General features: G+C 52.6%; 1 protein-coding gene across 1 annotated transcript; it reads right to left on the bottom strand.

The window, feature by feature from the left end:
- Positions 1 to 5,033, bottom strand: HOXC10 (homeobox C10). The gene is made up of 2 exons (XM_006883913.1): positions 4,171 to 5,033; positions 1 to 1,152 (listed from the first exon to the last, which is right to left on the bottom strand). Exons 1-2 carry the CDS (start codon positions 4,919 to 4,921, stop codon positions 875 to 877), a joined length of 1,029 nt encoding a protein of 342 aa, XP_006883975.1. The 5' UTR covers positions 4,922 to 5,033; the 3' UTR covers positions 1 to 874.
- Positions 5,034 to 12,175: the final 7,142 nt, after the last annotated feature.

Here is a 12,175-nt window from a genome sequence, read left to right as displayed (position 1 = left end):
TTTGAGGATTATGATTCTGGAAATTTATTAGGATTTTTTTTCTCCATTAAGGAAGCTACATGCAAAAGGTACAACATACAGAAGAATATCTATAAATAACACAACTCCCAGATAGGGAAGGGCGGTGTTGGGGGAGGGGGTGCATTCTGGTTTGCTTTTTTTTCTTTGCTATGCTCTTTTTCAATTAAAAAAATTATTATTTTTTTTGTTTGTTTTGTTCCTCTGAATAGAATTTCTGAGATGTCAGTGGCTGGGGGATGTGGAGATACTGGAAGGGGTGGGAGAAAAGCAGAAAGCAGTACAAATACGAGACTTCAAGCAGATTATCATAGCGACTGGGAGCTAAAGACACAGAAAAGGGTTCAGTGGAGGCGCTGGGCGCTACAACAAACACACAAACACTAGCCGAACTTTCTGAAATGTCTATTATTCTAAGGAAGAAATGCAGCAAGGAAGGAGAGATTCTGACTGTGCTCTGAGAGATTACAAACCCTCTCTGGTTGGTATTTTCCCTCTTTCCCCCCTACAATCGGGTGAATTCCACCTCAACTTCGCATGAAGAACAGGGTGCTGTGTGTAAGTGCGTGGGTGAGTGAGGGCTTGACACACACACCAGCCACACTCCCACCCCATCTACGCGGGCACACGCCATACCCCACACCCCCAACCCAATTTCTCATGCTTTAGGTGGAAGCATCTTCGCAGCACGAACCATAGGTCCCTTGGAAGGAGAGTCTGAGGTCGTTGCCTTTTTTTGCAGGCGTGTTGCATTTATACTCAGGGAGGAAAAAAAAATATACCACCAGGCACAAAGGGAGGAGGGGCGGGGAAAGGAAGGAGGGGGGAGAAGGGAGGGGGAGGAGAGACCGAGAGCTCAGGTGAAATTAAAATTGGAGGTCAGTTCCCGGATCCGATTCTCTCGGTTCATTTTCTTGAGTTTCATTCTGCGATTTTGAAACCAGATTTTGACTTGTCTGTCTGTAAGGTTAATGGTCTTGCTAATCTCCAGGCGGCGCTCTCGCGTCAAATACATATTGAACAGAAATTCTTTCTCCAATTCCAGCGTCTGGTGTTTAGTATAGGGGCACCTCTTCTTCCTTCCGCTCTTTGCTGTCAGCCAATTTCCTGTGGTGTTTTCTGCCTTTATCTCCTCTGTTAAAAATAACATTATTTGCATAAGTATCCCTCAAAGACGCAAACCCTTTCAGCACGCTGCAGGCTTTGCCAGCCTGCTGAGGGGACGGTGGAGGATAACAGGGGAACTGCTCTCACCCCCACAGGCCCGGCTGGTGGGGTCCTCGCAGGCCCAAGGCTTAGAATCTCCCTGGAGGCTACACTTACAGGGTGGGGAATGTTCTTGTAGCCAAAGGACGCCTTAAATTTAAATCACCTAAGTTCACTTTGACCTAGAAGACCTGACCACTTTCGCTTTCCCCTGGCTAGCTGACCCTGGTGGGGACCCTGAACCTCACCAGGCCCTCCCTTTACTCTGTTCCAATATAGATCTGGAAAAAATCCAACCAGAAGGAAACTCTATTGCAGAGTCCACCTGCTGTCCAGAGCAGTGGCCAAAGGGCTTAGATATCTTTTTTAACTTGAATGAAGGGATCTTGCCTTAGTCTTTGTGGCCAGAGGTTATTGCAGCTGCCCTGTGCCAAGCCCCCAGCCCTTGAGCCTAAGTGATCAACCCCTTGCCAGTTCTTCTCCTGGCCATTTCCCAGGTATGTGTGGCTATGGCAGGGGAGCCTGTGTGGGTAACAGAGGTCAGGGGCAACAGCCCTGGGGCACTTGAGGGAACCCAGACAACCACCCTGGCCGTGGGAGCTAAGGTCAAGGGGGACATATATGCTAAGGAAATGCAGTCTCTTGAAAATTTTCTCTGTATGCATACATGGGTATCTGTAGAGATACACACATATGCTTATATACATACTTACACCCCCAGCTATGTATGGCGTATATCTTATCTTATTGATAGCTTCTCTTTATGGCATATATTCTTGTGAAAATGAACCAGTCCTTCTCCTCAAATAGCAGAAAGGCTTTGGCTAGCTTTTCTAGGGAAATAAGCAGAAATCCGAAAGGGGCACCCAGGGAAAGGATCTGCGATTCCTCTGTTGCTCTAATCTTATCCCTATGCCCAGCAAAGCTGTCGGCACCTGGATCTTATCTCGACTGGGTGTGTGGTGGGCTCCAGAGGAAACAGGAAATACAGGGGGTGGGGAGAGGAGTGGAATGCAAACTCGAGGCTGCAGTCTTAAAAATCGGAATTTTCTTAATTCCTCTCTGGGCCTTTGCACCTGCAGCTTCCAAATTGTTTAAAGGCTTTTCACATCTAACTCCAGTTGGACTTCATATTGGGGTAGCTGGGGTTTAGGGGGAAAAGAGAAATTACAAATTGGGAAGTTTGGCAGAAAGTCTTCTTGCATCTGACCGGGTAAAGACACCAAAGTGAGGGGCAAAAAGGGAGTTGTAGCTCGCAAGGGGGGGCTTAGGCTCTCTCTCTGTTATGGGGAGGGCAGAAAGAAAGGCCAGCCTACCAAAATTAGCGTAGTGAAAGTTAGGAGGCAGGCTTGTTAACCTTGACTTTGCTTTTGGTGGGGCTAAAACAGAGATTTTCCTGCTCCAGACCTGCCCCACACTAAGGTTAGAGTCTGGGGAGCGAGTGTAAAATGAAATCTTCATGATGCACACGTGTCTCCTCACCATTATGCATATACCCAATGTTCCTATTACTGCCAGGGAGGTTCTATGGGAGAATTTGGCAAGACCACCTTTGCAGAATGGACTCCAGAGGATGAGGTGATAGGATACGCTTGCCCGCTAAAAGAGTGTGCATGTGCGTGCGTGTGTGTGTGTGTGTGTGCGTGCGCGCGTGTGCATGCATGTGTGTGTGTGTGTGTGCACAGAGCATGCAAAAGGGTGTGTGAGTGTGACACATGTCCTGCCAGGCATGGGTGTGTACCGCATCCATATACAAAGATCCACAAGATCCAGGCCGCCACCAACCTGTTTTGCCTTCAATATTTCATATCCTTCTCTCAGCGAACGAGCTACTTGTATGTACACAGCAGTCAGCAGCCAGTGTCTAGGGGAGCAGGTTTATTCCTCCCCATGGAGCCTTTTCAGATGACTTTTGCCTCAACTTTTCAGGCAAAGTCGGTCCCCTCATTCTCCTTTCCTTGCCTGCTTCCCTCCACATTCTTTCTCCAGGTGTAGAGAAAGATTTTGGCGGTCCTCAGTTCCTACAGCAGAAATGAATCTTGAACCCCGAGCTTGAACTTTGGCTAGGCTTTCTCTCTTCAGCCAAAATCACAATGAAATTTAACCCAAACCACATTCCCTTTCAGGAGAAAACCGCTTGCCACACACAGAGACATTTCCCAGCTATTTGTAAGCTATTTTTAGGAAATTAAAGCAAAAACATTGTTTAAAATTAAGATAAAAGGAAAAGAAAAAACTGAGATCCAGGAGAGGTAAAAAACCCAAACCAAACAACTTGTCCCATTCCAGACGCCTCATTCCAGCGCCATCCTTGAGCGGGGCGTCTGGGGGCAGGAGGGACGTGGCGGGGGCAGCCCTTCACCTCCACCTCTTCCGGCCCCAGCCCTGCTGCCAGATGCCGGGGCCAAGCCAAAAACCGCAGGAGCCCAAACCGCAAGCACAAATCAAACCCATAAACAACAAATCACGTTCAGCAGAAAACAATTTCCAACTGGGAAAACGCAGTAAAGCAAAATGCTCCTTCTCCCTAGTCACTGTCCCAAGATCGCCATTTTAGGCTTTTTTGTAAGCCTGTGACCTGAGCTGGGAAACCAACTAGCTCCCCAGGACAGTAGCCTAGAGCCGGCGGAGCACAGCCAGCACGCGCCCCGGCGCACTCACCACCCTGGGTAGCACCCGGCGCCCCGGAGGCTGCCCGCGGGGCGCACCTCCCGGCTCTGCGCCCACAGCCGCAGCCGGCCTCCACCTCCACGTCGCCAATCACCTTCCCCAGTGTCACGACCACTAGGGCGCTCAGCAGACCAGGGTCGCAAGCCCAGGTCTTATTTTCCATACAGTCCCGGGCCTCCAGGGCCCAGCCCTCTTCCCCCGACCCTGCTCCCGGCCCAGCCACGAAGACTAAGTCCCCCAGCGCCCCAGCCGGGCCCGTGGCCCAGGCGGCCTTACCTTTCGCTTCGTTATCCGAGGTTTCTGGGCTGGAGCCGGCAGTCTTGGCCCTCTCCTTTTCGCTCTCCGAGGGGCTGCCTTTGGGGCCCGCCTGGCACTGCTCGGTCTTGATCTCACTGGGGCTGGGGATCTGACTGTCGGACTTAGGGGTCTCGGGGAAACTCACTTTGCTGCCGAGCTGGGGCGACTCCAGATGTTCGGTACGCGGGTTGAGGTTGGCCCGCTGCTCGAAAGGGGCCTCGAAGTCGTTGGCCCCAGCACAGTGTGGCGGCTTGTCCAGCGCCGAGTAGCTCGGGCTGGCGCGGTAGTAACTGGGCACTGGCACCTCGTGTTCCCCAAGGCAGGACTCCGGCAGGGGATGGGAGTAGAGGGCTGCCTCAGGGCCACTTTTCGGCCGCTTCTCTGCGCTGTACATGCAGCAGACATTCTCCTCCTTGACACTAGGTGGGTAGGAGCAGGAGGACAGCGGCCTGCCAACAGGTTGTTCCAGTCGGTAGGCAGCCTTAGGGTCTCCCCAGGAGTCCAGCTGCGAGAGGTAGGACGGGTAGGTGTTGAGGGCGAGGTTGGGGCTGCCGCCCTCGTCCCTCTTGGAGAGCGAGGGCGCGAGCCCGCAGCCCCTCATCACCCCGCAGTTGAAGTCACTCCCAGATTGCATATACATGCCTGCGCTCCGGCTATAGCGCTCTCCTCCGCCGGGCGCAGCCAAGGGCTCCGCGTACGAGTTCGGAGTTACATTGCGAGGGCATGTCATTTTCAGAGAGAGGGGTTTTTAAGGAGCAATACTACAGCGGAGGAGCTGACATCTTTTTTTTCCCCCATCCGGGAGGGGGGGCGGTTGGAGGGGCGGGAGGGGAAAGCAGGGGAGGGGGGGAAATATCAGCTCCATAATTATCCGCGCATTCGGTCCTCACCATGTGACGGCTAGACCAATGGGATTTGAAAATGGCCTTGATGATTCAGACGGCCGTGACGTCAGCGGGGTCAAGTTGTCGGCAGGCGGAGCGCGCAGCGTGGAGTAACAGCGCCACCTAGCAGCTGCCTCGGGGTAGGGGCACCGGAGCCCTTGCCTGCGAACAAAGGAAGCGCCCCGGGGGCGGAGGGGCCGGAGGGGGTGGAGGTGGATGGGGAGGGGGTCCTGGGGGAGAGTGGGGTTTGTTTACCCGGGAACCAGCCTGTAACTCATGGGGAAGAGGGGGTGGGGGGGGTAATGTGGGACTGAGGGAGAAAGCGAGACTACTCGGGGCTCAAAACAGTCAAATTCAAATTAAAAGGTCAAGACACGATTCAGGTACTTCCCCTCTCCTAACCACCCCTTTTCCTCTCCCCACGAACCCCCTTGCTGCTTCCCTTGGGGTGGGAGAAGAGTGAGATTTTTAGACGAGACTCTGGTGGGCAGAGAAAGGGGGGGAAGTTCAAGAATGCCAAAAGGACCAAAGTTTTGAGCTCTCGGGCCTCTTCGCCCCTGGGGCTCGGCCTTTGGGGCTGGGTGCTCCCAGAACGCGGGCCTGCGGGGTCGGTGGGTTTGCAAGTTCTCCGCCGGGGGTTGACTGTGACTTCAGGGTTTGGGATGAGCCAGAGAGGGGGTCACGGTGGTCACTTCGGGGTTGTTCGGAAAAGGAGGTTCCGAGCAGATGTAAGGGCCAGGGGACGTGGGCACCAGCGGCCGGGGATGCGCTGCCCCGGGACCCGGAGCTGCGGCCTGGAGCGCGCCGGGTGGGCAGCACGGGCCACTGTCCCCGGGGAGACAAGGCTTTGGCCTTGGAGCCGGTTCGATTGCTCTGCTCCAGACCCTGGGGCTCTCGCTGTTGGCTTGACCTTGCCTCTGTTAAAACAGCTACTATTCCTGGACAGAAAAAGGGAAACTGAGACGTCCTGGCGGCATTAGGAGAGTCACATAGCACACGGAAAACCAGAACCCCAGACGGGGCAAAATCCGACCCAGGGAAGTGTCCCAAACCGGGAACATGGGCGAGGGGGATTTTTGAAAAGCGAATTAGGAACCCATCCATTAAAAAATAAAAATGGAAGCAAAAAAGTAGGGGGGAACCGTGTGTTTCAGAGTTCCTTCCAGTTTTTCATCGCTTTTCTCTCCAAGCGAACTAAACTCTCCACCCCTTCCTCAGGAAACGGAATCCGGGGAGTAACTTGTCTTTCCGGTCGCCCCGCATTTTTCTCTGGACCTAGGCTCGGGTTTGGACTCTCCGGAGGACTGGAGCCCGGCGGGGACAGGACTGGAGCTGGGCACCCCGGCGTGGAGGACACAGGAGGGCCGAACGCCGCTGGACAGGCCCGAGGCGGCGGCTGAGGGGAGAAATCGGCCGAAGTGTCCCAGCTAGGGGGTGCGAGGGAAGGCCTAGGAGTCTCTGAACCCCCGGGAAAACTGGAAGGAAATGTGTGACTGGGTAGGGCCGGCCGGGAGGGATTGGAAATGGTTTGTGTTTTCCTTTGCAGGGGTCGCCGTGGGCTCCTCTCGGGGGTTGGTCGGGACAAGGTTAGGCCCCAGACACTTGGGACAGCTCAGGCAGCAGGCAAGTCAGGGAGCCATTTGTCCCCAGCCCACCCCGCGGGAAGCAGCCGAGACTTTATGACCACTCTGTTTGTATTATCTGCATAAGCCTTTCCCCACTAGTTTGATCGAAACCGTTCTCTTTTACGAGGACCCAACGAAAATTTCCCGTCATATTTATCAGCCGGGGATAAAAATTTAGTATGGGAACTGATATTTCCTCATTTATGGGGCGATGAAATTAAAGACCAAAGCAATTGAGAATTATATGGCTTTGGGGGGTTCCTCCCCCCTCTTTCACGACTCCTTTATTTTCCTCCTTACGTGTCTGTCCCCGGAGTTTAGCCTTCCAGTCCCCTGCTCTTGTCCCCATTTTGGGGTCTAGTGCACACTTTCCCCCATTCTCAGGTGCCTCTTGACCACCTCTGGCTTGTTTGGGGTGTTGTTTTTGTTGTGTTTCTCTCCCTTCCCCCTCAGTGTTAGTAGCTGAGGCTTGAAGCAGTGCTACTGGGGCGTCCACGGAGGCCGGTCTAGGACAGGATGGAGAAGCAAGGGACGTCTCAGCTTTGCGCAGGGGACCTTCTGAGCCCAGCTTTGGGGAGGGTGGGGGAGGCAGTGGTGAAAGACAACAGAAGCAAATTCCAAGTTACGCTTCAAAAACAAGCCAGAGGCTTAACCTGGGAGCCTCTAGGAGGAGGGGCACTCTGACCCCCTTCCAGCCGGACCCCCACATCAAGCCTACCCCTCAGATCACATTGCAGGAGGAAGAGGATGGTATCCCTCCACAACTCGTACTATTATTTATGGAAATAATACGCCCAGTAGAAGGAGTCTCCTGCCTCCACTCCCACTTCCTCACAAGAACAAATAGTGTTTAAAGTTGAAATAATTAGAAGTATGATAAACACGGCCCATTAATGAAAAAAAAAATCAAATTCGTCAGCCTAAGTGGGACCCCCGGTGGGACAAATGTTTGCCTCTAATTACGCAGAATAAACGTAAACCGGGCACTAAATAAGAGCCCGACTGAGGGGCTACAGACTTGAAAAACTTGTTCGGGTTTTGAAGACTTTAGAATTCTACCACAGTGGAGATAAAAAGAAGAAATGAGGGTGAAGATCCGTGAAAGGGGAATTTGTGTCTTGAAAAAAAAATGCCCAATGCCGTCAGGCCTGGGTCCCAGCCCTGCCCCCTTGGGCTCAGTCTTTCTGAGGCCACGAGCAAAGGCCGTATTGTCCAGGCCTGGCGTTCAAAGGCACTCGGGCTGCCATGGCCACTCTGCCCACTGCCCCTGCCCTACAGAACCAGGCCTCCAGCCTGGGACACAGAGTGGTCTGGCCAGCTGAAAGGCCCGGGGAGCCCCTGGAGTGCTCTAACCACTCCCCTTAGCTCCCTTAAGCGCGTTTCCCCAACTTCTTGAGAGCGCAGAGATCATGTAACTCTGTGTGGGTTTGGGGTTCCCCACTTCTTGCTTCATCTTGGGACTGAGAAAACCCAGGGGTTGCAGGCTAAAGCCTAGAGCGGTCTCAGCTGCATCTATGTTTTAAAAAAATCCTAGCCCTTCCAAGAATCCGGGGCCCTTTGCTCCAACCCTCATGAAGGTCAGATCCAGGAGGGCCAGCAGGGCAGCCTGGGCCTAGGGAGCTGTGGGCAAGGAGAGGAGACTCAGGGGATCTGGAGGTGCAGGCTCTGCTCCAGGAGGGTCCCGTGTTTAGCAGAGGGCACACCGAGGTGTTCTGCAGAGGTCTGGAGCTGTGAGTCTCATGTGAAAATGAGGACAAGAACCGAAAGAAATCGCAGGCATTTTCCGCCTCTTCTCTCCAAGACGCCCCCAAAGCACCTTGATTTCTCTATCCCAAATTAGCAGTTTCTCTATGAGGTTAAGGAAATCATCTGGGACATTTTAAAGTTGAAGTGAAAACCGGAGAGTGTTTCCCGTAGGGGTAAAGGAATAAAATGAAACAATAATCAGACATGTGTATGGGATCACCTTCAAGCAAAATGGAGAAGAAAATTTTAAAAAAATCAAATAAAAGTGGCTGACATTGCCATGTCCCTTTTCGCTTTGGAGACCCAGAAAACCCGTCCTCTTCCCCAAATTTAAAGACAAGAATTACTTCTCTTCTGCCTCTTTTCTAGCTAAATTGAAAGCGGGGGGCGGGGGAAACCCAAGCAAAATGTGGAATGTTCAGAGACCCAGAGGAAAAAAAAATTAAGATTTAAAAGCATGTACAAGAGGAAACAGTGCTGAGTCGCTCGGAGTGGCGTCTCTGCTCCGGAATTCACAGCCGCCGGGGCAGCCCGACCAGCGGAGTGGGCGCGCACATCTGGACGTTGTACAAACTTGCACCCAGTTGCTCTGGAGCTCTGCGTCTATACAAGTGCCTAGACTCCGCCTAATTGGGGGTACCCAGCCACAAATACTCCTTTTTGCCGAAAATGCTCCCTGCAAGCCCGGTATCGCGTCCTGAAGTCGGAGAAAGCCGCCCGGGCCGACTGCTCCCTGGTCTCACTGAAATCAGGCCGGTTTTTAAACTTTTGAATTTAAACAGGACTGCAATCATTTGGGTGAAGAGTTCCCAAGGAGGAAATGGATGAGAGGAAGTGTTTGGAGGCAAAGCCTGGGCTCCCGGGTTTGCATTTAGGTCACCCCCGTAAGTTGGGGTCCAGGCGGAGCCGGGCTGCACGGGCGGCCTTGCTCAGGGGGCGAACCCCGCTCCTCGCTCTCCGGCTACATTCTTTTCCTCAGTTCGGAGCCCTGCACGGAAGCCCCGGGACTGAGCTGTCTGGTTCCCATCGACACTCTTGGGTCTTTCCTTCCTTTCTCCTTATTGGCCTCTTTCTTTCTCTAATTTGCCTTTCCCCAGCCCCTCTCCTGCTTTCTTCTAATTTTACAGATCTGTTGTCTTTGTCTTTTCTCACCTTTGGCTTCTTTAAACCACGTTTCTCCTTCCTTTATGACATACTTTAGTGTTTGCTCTTTGCTTGCCCTCCTGCCTTCTCCCCTTCGCCTTGACTTTCCTCCCTGGCCTGTCTGAGGTTTTCTGTGGCGCGGAGCTCCCTTGAATCCCTTCTCGGGCCCCATCGCTGAAGCTTGGAGTTGACCTTCTCCCGCCTTCGGCCTCAATTCCGCCCCTCACAAGGCGAAGGCTAGGGCTGCCTGCCAGCAGCCAGCCAGCCGCCAGGCCGCGACAATCGCCATTAGAGGAAAGGAAACGCAGGCTCCAGCCATCTTCCCAGAGAATACAGATGGTTCCCCGAAGAAGCCGCTCTTCTTGCCGTCAGAGAACTTCATTTCTATCATCCTGGAGGAGCTGAGTCTACCAGGTCGGCTTTTGGGGGAGTTGCCCCATCCTTGTTCTGCTTTAAGCTCTAAAATGTCCTCGATTTGAGCCCAGTTGATTGCCCCCAAGATTGGACCAAGGGAAATGAGGGAGTTGGATCCAGTTCATCTCAGGTGAGGGTGGGTCCCAGTGGTCACCAGGGGCCTGGCAGGCCAAACCACATCCATGCGCAGGTCCTCAGGGCTGCAGATCCTCCATCTTCTTTGGTTCTGCGAGCTCTGGGTAGCAGTTTCTTGGCATTTTGAATTCTTCCTGTCTTCAAACACACTGTTACATTGCTGTAGATGGGAATCCAGGCCCAGGGCCCAGTGTGCAGGGCTCCTTCCACGCTGGCGGGAGGAGTCAAGGTTTCCACTTTGTGCGGCGGGTGGGGGTCTCCTTCTGCCAGTGAAGGGTTCTGGCTCACCTTATGGCATCCCCCTCAGATGCTATCTCTACTTTGTCCAGACTCTGCAGGGTTGTGAGGTGGGTACATCTCAAGAACAGAGTGGGTAGGATTCTCTTGGAGGCCTGCACACCCCAAAACCAGGTCCAAGATGGGGCCCAGGAAGTTGGACTTCAGCCTTCAAATCTTATTTCCACTTAGGTAGAATGAAGTAGCCCCAGTCCTCCTCTCTCCCTCCACTCAAGGCCCCAGAGCTCCACTTTTTTCTCTCTCTCCCAAAGATCCTGAGAGCTCACTCTCTAGCAAGACCAAAACTTTAAGTTAAAAAAAAAAAAAGGTGGTGTGGTGGGGAAGGAAAATCTTGTAAAACTTTTATGCCAAACAAAGTTATAAAAACTTCCTGGGGCGTTGCCTCTTCCAAAGGTTTATATGAATAATAAAGATTGTAGTCGCGTGTACACAGTTCTGGCGGGCTCTAAGCAGACAGTGCAGCAAACGCTTTCCATCTCTGGGACACTAGGAAACCTCAGGGATTGCCCCCTTCAGGGAACCTTGGCCCAGAAAGGAATTGTCCTACAGATTCCTGAGGGGGCGGAGAGAGGGAAGGGGTGGCGACCTTGACTCCCTTGAAGTTCAAAGTTCTTCTTGGCGCTGGTGTAAAAAGGCCTCCTTGTCCTTAGTCCACTCGAGATGTTAGCCCATCATGAATTATTTGCCTTTAGTTAAGGTTCCATGCTAGCCTCAACTCCAGGTATTTTCAGACACCAGATCTGAACCTTTCTCATTTCCCACAAAGCAAGGCCCCCCACCTCTGTCTGGGGTACCTAGAGTGACTGACTTGTGGTCTTTCCCTCAGAGATGCTCAATGGGAGTCATGAACCTTCTTACAAAGTGGTCTTTGCCCAACTTTACTTAAACCTAGGGGTCTAAGTGTCAAAGGAACCTCAAATGCAAGCTGCTCTCTACTCATTTCTTTTTTTAAAAAGTCCCCCAGATTTCCCTTGCACCCCAAAGCCTGTAGAGGGAGAGGAAGGGGCCCAGAGCTCTCTCTCAGCCCACATCACTTAATACCCTTGTAAACTCCCACGTGCACTATAAACTTGGATTTTTACAACCAGCATTCCTCCTTAGCTCCGGGAAACTTTGAACTCGGCCTCGGTTTATTTACTGGGGGGGAGTGAGGGCGAGGGGGCTGGGGAACTGGAAGCTGAGAAAAGCCTGGAAGAGGGGGAATGCTAGCAATGGGGTAATGAGGTGGGGGGGTGTCTGGGGTGTGCTAGGAGAGCCAAGACCATCCACCGCAGGTTTGTTTACTATTTAGGGCGGAAGCGTTTTCTAACACAGGCCAGACTGGGTCGTTAAGGGCGAAATGAAACTGGGTTTAGAGGCGCGGGGGGCGCTTTATGGCGGCGTCTAGACGAAGATCTTTTGTTCCAGAGCAGCACTGTGGCTGGAGGGGATTACCCCAAGAGAGCCTGTGCCCAGAGTGCCCCTGGTCAGCAAGGGGGGCTGGACGTCCTGGGGGCCCCAAGGTGGGTTTGTTTAGGGTGAAGAGATTCCATTTCCCCTTCCTTTTAGAGATATGTAGAGAACTGGTAGGTTCCCAGGCCTGCGTTACTGAAATCTTTGTTGTTCTTTCAAGATGCACCATCCACATCTTTTAAAAAACCCTCCAGGAGCTAGGGATCTTTCTTTCTTTCTTTCTTTCTTTCTTTCTTTCTTTCTTTCTTTCTTTCTTTCTTTCTTTCTTTCTTTCTTTCTTTCTTTCTT

Source organism: Elephantulus edwardii, unplaced genomic scaffold (assembly GCF_000299155.1).
Source record: "Elephantulus edwardii isolate Elephantulus edwardi_28Jun2011 unplaced genomic scaffold, EleEdw1.0 scaffold00030, whole genome shotgun sequence".
In the NCBI taxonomy this organism is placed as follows: domain Eukaryota; kingdom Metazoa; phylum Chordata; class Mammalia; order Macroscelidea; family Macroscelididae; genus Elephantulus; species Elephantulus edwardii.
Note: the sequence above shows the minus strand (reverse complement) of the source record. Positions and strands in the feature narration are given on the sequence as shown.